Below are 7,967 nucleotides of genomic sequence, written 5' to 3' on the forward strand. Positions count from 1 at the left end.
CATTTTCACAAACTGAAAAGGAGTCAAGGATGGAATTGGGTTGTAGGGTGACTATATAACAACAATGTAGCATTTTTTTTTTATTACAAACTAATATAATTTAATTCTGAAAAAAGATATTGGGAGGGAAGGAGTATCTCAGTTATCCACTTGAGAAAAAGGGGCTTGTGCAATCTACTGACTCAACGGAAAATAGTGCTGATCTCCAATTTTTCCAGGGCAGCTTTTTATTCCCCATCCGGCCCTGCTAAAAAAATCTTCTGATATTGGGCTAGATTACGAGTGGAGTATTATTTTGCGCTCGCATGTTAACTTCACTAGACGGAGGCTTGCACTTTTATTACAAATTGAAAGTAAAAAGTTTGCGCAAGTGTAAAACATGAAGCGCGCAGAAAGATAGTTTTCGCTATTACGTTAGCTTATTCACCCATAGACTTCAATGGAGCACAACTTTAAAAAAAAAAACACAAATCATACTCGCGCGCAACAGCGTGACACTCATAATCTAGCCCAAAGTATTTAAAGAATGAATGGTTCACTGTGATGTAGTCTAAAAAATATATTAGGATTCAGGTATGTTTCTCAATTATGTTTTAACAGAGCAAATCAAAGTTTCGGAAGGCCTTGATTCGATATCGACACCGCCAATAGGGGATCAGTGGCCATCTTCTGAAGATTCCTTAGTGCCATCTGCTGAGTTTGCAAACATCAATTCAGAATCTGGTTTTGGAAATGGATCATTACATGAAGTGGACAGCATGCCAGTGTCCCCAGACGACGGTTCGAAAATCCCTGAGGATCTCAACTCATCCCAAGACGAAACAAAAGAAGAATAGAAAGCAAAATGGGCATTTCTTTTAAAGCATCTTAATATTCCTTTCTCACACTGCTTAAAGTTTTATTTTTTCTAAATCTAAAGAAATGCAAAAAAGGCGTTTTTATATGCAGATTTTTTTTTAACAATGATTTTATAATATTTCCCAGCATCGTGGGTTTGCAGTGTGAGACTTGCAGGGTTTCAGTTACATGCAATGTCACCTCCATTGAGAGAAAATGCTAATACCATTATACAGTCTGCATTGTTTAATATTAGGAGAGATACTGTGTAAGCCACAAAGAGTACTGCATTTTTTTTAGTGTGTAGGAAAGACTCGTTAAGTTTACATTTTTCAAGACTATGCAGAGAGTGTGCGAAAATAGGAGCTTATAGATACTGAATTTTTTTTTTACCAGTGGGGTGGTGACATAAAGGATAAAATAAATCAAGAACTTGTGTAATCCAGCATGTTTTAGGAAATTAAATATGCCAGGTTTTTAAGAGAACAAGCTTGGCACCTTTAGACAAGTTACTCAGGTTAATGTGCATAGTAAAACATTGGTGATGTATATATTACCCCATTCGCTGCCAATGAAAGCAATAAAATATTGAGTAGCAAGGATTACTGCCCTCCTTGACCGTAAAGTAACACAGCTGAAGTTCTAAATGTGTAACAAATCTGATAAATGGGACATAATTATCATTTTTTGCTCATTACAATCCAATAGTTTTTAGCAATGTTCCATATTTTGCAATTCATTAGCACAAGACACTCCATTATGTGGCCATTATGAAACAAGTATTTCAATAGCGAAAGTAAATGATAGTCACTACAGAAGAGTGAAGCATTATGCTATTCTTATGACATAAGGTTGTAGGTCTGGAGAAAAAAAATCACCTTTCTCCCGGAGATAAATCAGAATGATGAAGTTTTTTTTCCTCATGCTGCTAGTCTTAACAAGGGGAGAGGGTCTTCCAGAGTATGTTACTGCATATAAATGTGTTGTATGTAAAATAGCAGTGCTGCCGGTATCTTGCAAAAGCCAAGTTACACAGAGGGAAATATTCAAAGTAGCTTTTAAGTAAATTAACAAAATCACAAATGTTACATTCAAGTCCTAGAGAAATGCTGACTTTTCTGGTAAGGTAACCCGTTGGCTACTGAGGGATTATGCAGTTAGTCTCAACTGATGTGCTTGCAACAATACAAACTAATGTCAAATATAGTGTTCTACACTCTTATGTCTTAATTTTACGGTTCTGTATCAGAAAGTTCTTTAAAAATTATTGGAGAATGTTGGGTTTGGGTTAGTGTTTCTATGCAGATAATTTTATCCAGCTGTGGGAAATCTGATTAACCTATTAGATGCCAGAGGGCGAGGCAGCAGAATGACCACACTGTCATGCGAGGGTTAACTTCTTATTAGGCAATAATAAGAATTGCTGCAGCAGTATTTCTGTTACCATAAACCCTGTGATGATAGCTTTAATACTGGGTAATGAATCTTGTTTACAGCAATTGTTTAGTATAGCATGAACATGATTGCTTGGGTTGTTTATATCTTGTATGCAGATAATTATAAATATTTTTAAGCACAATTCAATATTTGGTTTTAAAAGTGCAAGTTTATTAAAGATTCAATGTTTATATTTGTAAGACCTCTCCAGTCTTAAATCATTGTATTTTAGGTCAATATTCAAATAGCAGTTCTTATTTTATAAGCCGTCTAGAATTAAAGGGACATTCTAAAGCAGAAAAATGCAGACTCATTGGTAAAAAAACATGTATTTTTTTGCTAAGTATATATTCGATTTCCCACAAAGATGTTAAGCACATAGGTAAAGTCTCACAATGCTTTAAGGTGCTAAGCAAGACTTGGCTGGTTATTGTCAGCTATATGTAATTGCTGCTTCTTATTGGCTATCAACGGCCATCAGGAAATGCAATGAAAAAGAGGCACACTCTAATCAGTTGAAGCAGTGATGGACAAGTTTTTAGGGACCTTAGGAAAAAGCAAAGGTAAGAATGTGTGCCTTACTTTTGTGGCCCCAGGAAAATCATATATAAGTATAATGCATGATTTGGGGACTTCTGGTGGTGGGCACAATTCAAAAGCACCCTCTGGAGAGAAGAACAGCAGATAAAGGGTACCATGCATTCTTACATAAATCTGTGGGTTTAAAAGCTCGTATGTGCAGCTATTAAGGCTTCTGGAATATTGATTTGCGGCGTCATGTGTAAGGAAGCTGTCCGTTTATGAATCAGCGCATACATTTTTTGCTTTAGAATGTCCTTTTAAATGTTTCATCCTGGACTGCATAAGCAGATAATATATTCCACGATCCAGACTTTAAAAAAAAAACTTGATCAGGTTTATAGAATACGTATATTATTACATATCTTAATAATTCAGCATAATATTAAAATTGCTTCTATAAGTATGTTTGGGCTTTTATATAGAATGTGTGTGTGTATGTATATATATATATATATATATATATACATACATACATACAAGTTGGTTCAAGTCAATTCATTACATTCTAGTTTATAAGAACATATTAGTACATACTATTAATGTAAATGTTTATGCAGCATTAATGATATTGTTTTATTGTGGACAGATGGTGATTTTTTGCCTTACCAAGGAGGTAAGCAAGTTATTTATAGAAAGAATATAATTAATTGACTAGAACAAAATCATTTTAATTTAATCTAGTTGTAGATTATATATGTTACGGTTAGGGGTTTTTGTTAGTAAACAGATGGTTTGAAGATACAATATTATTGTTGTGTAATAACGCTAATTGGAAAATTGGTCAACTTTTAAAGTAAATACTTAATTGATTTTTTGTAACTGTTATTTTAAATTGTTTTGTGTTTTTAATCATTTGTCATATTTTTCCTGGTTTTGTAAAAGTCAAAAGAATTTATTAAACATGCATCTTGCACCTGTTAAAGTGTTTATACCACAATTATTTAATGAATGACCTGTTCTGTTTCTAAATGATATACTGTATAGAGAATGCTGGAGATTGTTTTGTATAGAGGAGCATTAAATATTGTGATGGTTTTATTTATGTCTTAAGTCATGTGGGGTCTATTTTTGTGTCATTCTTATTAACTTCACACAGTATTATAATTATTGGCATTTAATAAATATAATTAATACCCACATTAGCAACTAGTGTTTTACACAAACGGGCTTCATTTAAACCCACCTCTGCATTATATTTGCCCTGTGCGTGACTTTGTATTACTGTGCTCTTATCAGTGCAGGACATATTTACCAAGTATAACTTATAATCCACACATTATTTAGGTAACTAATCTGCCTAAAAGAGAGCTACCTAATGGCTTTTAGTTAAAGGGATATGAAACCCATTTTTTACTTTCATAATATAGAAAGAGCATGCAATTTAAAACAACGTTCTAATTTACTTCTATTAACTTTTCTTCGTTTTGGTATATTTTGTTGAAAAGCAGGATTGTAAGCTTAGGAGCCAGCCCATTTCTGGAGCACTATATGGCAGCAGTTTTGCATGAATGTTATTCATTTGCAAGAACACTAGGTGGCAGCATTATTTACTGCCATGTAATGCTCTAGATGCATACCTAGGTATCTCTTGAGCACAGAATATCATGGGAACTAAGTAAATTTGATAATAGAAGTAAACTGGAAACGTTTTAAATAGTATGTTCTGTCTAAATCACAAAAACAAATTATGCTTACCTGATCATTTAATTTCCATTGAGGGGAGGAGAGTCCACTGCTTCATTCATTACTGTTGGGAATTATGAACCCCAAAGGCTTAAATACCTCCCCCACTTCCCTCATCCCCCAGTCATTCTGCCGGGAGAACAAGGAACAGGAGGAGAAATATCAGGGTATAAATGGTACCAGAAGAAGAAATAAATTTAGGTCCGCCCATCGGAGATACAGATGGGAGCCGTGGACTCTCCTCCCCTCGATGGAAATGAAATTATCAGGTAAGTATCATTTATGTTTTCCATCTAAAGGGGAGGAGAGTCCATGGCTTCATTTATTAATGTTGGGAACATATACCCAAGCTCTAGAGGACACTGAATGAAGCCAGGAGGGAGAAGGCGGACCCTAATCTGAGGGCACCACAGCCTGCAAAACCTCTCTCATTAAAACAGTTTCCGCAGAAGCAAAAACGTAAAATTTGTAAAAGTGTGTAAGGAGGACCAGGTATCCGCCTTACAATTTTGCTGCATAGAGGCCTCATTCTTGAAGGCCCAAGACGAAGCCACAGCTCTAGTTGAATAAGCCATGATCCTCTGAAAAGGCTTATGTCCCGCTGTCTCATAGGCCAAGCGAATCAAGCTCCTCAACCAAAAGGACAAAGAAGTAGAAGAGGCTTTCTGCCCCTTGCGCTTCCCTGAATACACCACAAAAAGAGATGTAGACTGTCTGAAATCCTCCGTAGCCTGTAGTTAGAACTTTAAGGCACGAACCACATCCAGATTATGAAGTAACCTCTCCTTAGAAGAAGAAGGGTTAGGACTCAAAGAAGGAACCACTATTTCTTTATTGATGTTACGGTTGGACACCACCTTGGGAGGAAACCCCAAACCAGTGCGAAGCACCGCCTTATCCACATGAAAAAACAGATGAGGCTCACATTGCAAGGCAGCCAGTTCAGATACTCTGCATGCCGATGCAATGGCCAATAGGAAGAGAACCTTCCAGGACAGAATCTTAACGTCAATGGAATGCATAGGCTCAAACTGAACCTTCTGCAATACCTTAAGAACGAAGTTTAAGCTCCATGGGGGACCAGACAGTCTAAAGACAGGCCTGATTCTAGACAGAGCCTGAACAAAAGATGTTATGTCAGGGAGCTCAGCGAGTCTCCTATGCAACAAGACTGATATTGCCAAAACCTGTCCCTTTAAGGAAATGGCGGCAAGACCCTTCTCCAAACCATCCTGGAGAAAGGACAGAATCCTGGATACCTTCACCTTATGCCAAGGATATCGATGGTTCTTACACCAGGACAAGTAAGTCCTGAATTAGAGTATCAATCACACTTTCAGAAAAGCCTCTCTTGGCCAAGATTAGGCGTTCAATCTCAACGCAGTCAGCCTCAGAGAATCAAGATTTTGATGATGAAAGGAGACCTGATCCAGCAGATCCCAGCAAGAGGGTAATCTCCGCGGCGGAGAGGATGACATCGCCACCAGATCCGCAAACCACGTCCTCCGCGGCCACGATGGAGCAATCAGAATGGCCGAAGCTCCTGCTTGATGTGTGCCACTACACAAGGGAGAAGTGGTAATGGTGGAAAAATGTAAGCTAGTCTAAACCCCTAAGGCATCTATCAGCTCTGCTTGGGGATCCCTGGACCTCGACCCGTATCGGGTTAGCTTGCAATTGAGTCTGAACGCCATGAGATCTATCACCGGAGTTCCCCCACCTTAGACAAATCTCTGCAAACACCTCGGGGTGAAGAGACCATTCCCCTGGATGGAAGGATTGTCTGCTGAGAAAGTCTGCTTCCCAGTTGTCCACACCTGGAATGTGAATCCCTGAGATCGAGCAGCTGTGGGATTCCGCCCACTCCAATATCCGAGACACCTCCCTCATGGCTAGGGAGTTCCTTGCAGCCCCTGATGGTTGATGTAAGCCATTGAGGTTATGTTGTCGGTCTGGAATCTGATGAAGCTGAACGCCCCCAGAAGAGGCCATGCCTTCAGAGCATGGACAGTTGCTCCGGACGGATCCACCAAGAGAGGGAGATTCGAGCATCCATGGATATCTGCTGTGATAGATCTGAATGATCGCCGTTCCACTGTCCCAACATGCATAATTGAGGAGGTCTGAGATGGAATGACGTCTATGCTGGAGACCATGAGTCCGATCACATCCACACACTGAGCCACCGAGGGGCTTGAGGAGGACAGAAGGGCAAGACAAGAGGACGCAATCTTCCTGCATTGATGGTCTGTGAGAAATATCTTCATGGACATAGAGTCTATTATCGTGCCCAGGAACTCCACCCTGTTGCTGGGAACCAGGGAACTCTTTCCTGAGTTAATCTTCCAACCGTGTGATTGGAGCAATAGAAGAAGCGCCCTCGAATGATCCTCTGCGAGACTGAGCGGCGGCGCCTGGACTAGGATGTTGTCCAGATAGGGCGCCACAGCAATGCCTCTGAATCTGGCCACTGCAAGTAGCGCCCCCAGAACCTTCGTGAAGACTCTCGGGGCTATCGCCAGACCAAAGGGAAGGGCCACAAACTTTAAGTGTTGGTCCAGAAATGCTAATATTAGGAACTTCTTATCCTATGGTAGGAAAGCTCCCTTGCAGGGAGGGACAACAGCCTTGACTTAGAGGTCATGTCCGCAGACCAAGACTTTAGCCACAGAGCCCTGCGAGCTAAAACAGAAAAACCTGACACTTTAGCGTTCAGGCGAATCTTAGGGACAGTACCCCGGAACGGGGAACAGTTTCTTAAAAGGAAGAACCTAATCGCTCCTATTCATTCTTAATAATATTTGCCATCTTAACAGGAACGAGGAAGGCCTGAAGCACCACCCTGTCCTCATATACCTTATCAAGCTTAGGAATCGAAGGTTCTTCCTGAAGTTTCTTTTCCAGAACTTCCAGAGTAGCCAGCACTTGCTTCAGCAAAAAGCGCAAATTCTCCATCCTAAACCTTAAGTCAGACTCCTCTGCAGCAGGATGTTTAGATGACACGGATTCCGACCCAGAAGGGGCCTCCTCCGAAGAGTCGGAGTGGGCCTCGTTATCGTATAACGCCTCTGATATTTCCACAGGCGTAGACGACCCCTGGGCCGGGCCATGAAAACGCCCTACGCTTGCACTTAGCAGAACGTGGTAAGGCATGGATCACTTTCGATACCGCCGTTTGCAGTTGTTCCGCAAAACGACCAACGTACTAGACATCCATTTGCTTTTAGATGTCGTAACTTTATTAAGGCATGTGGAACATAGTTGAGCAGGCTGATCTACCAGAACCTCCTCACAATAAACACAGGAATAAGACCTTGTTAAAGAGGGAGAACCCTCCAATGCATCAGAGTCCTTCATAGCTTGCACTGTTATTACGGACTAGATTAACTTAATAAATAGTCACCTTATAACCTCCAATGGCTGGGCAC

At 40.0% G+C, this 7,967-nt stretch overlaps 1 protein-coding gene across 1 annotated transcript in view; it reads left to right on the forward strand.

The window, feature by feature from the left end:
- The window catches only part of GORASP1 (golgi reassembly stacking protein 1), a 155,261-nt gene extending 151,363 nt beyond the window's left edge, over positions 1–3,898 (forward strand). Inside the window, exon 9 of the mRNA XM_053713785.1 lies at positions 601–3,898. Coding sequence (XP_053569760.1) covers positions 601–836 — 236 coding nt within the window. The 3' untranslated portion in view covers positions 837–3,898. The remainder of the gene's footprint in view (positions 1–600) is intronic.
- The last annotated feature ends 4,069 nt before the right edge of the window (positions 3,899–7,967 follow it).

Source organism: Bombina bombina, chromosome 5 (genome assembly GCF_027579735.1).
Source record: "Bombina bombina isolate aBomBom1 chromosome 5, aBomBom1.pri, whole genome shotgun sequence".
In the NCBI taxonomy this organism is placed as follows: domain Eukaryota; kingdom Metazoa; phylum Chordata; class Amphibia; order Anura; family Bombinatoridae; genus Bombina; species Bombina bombina.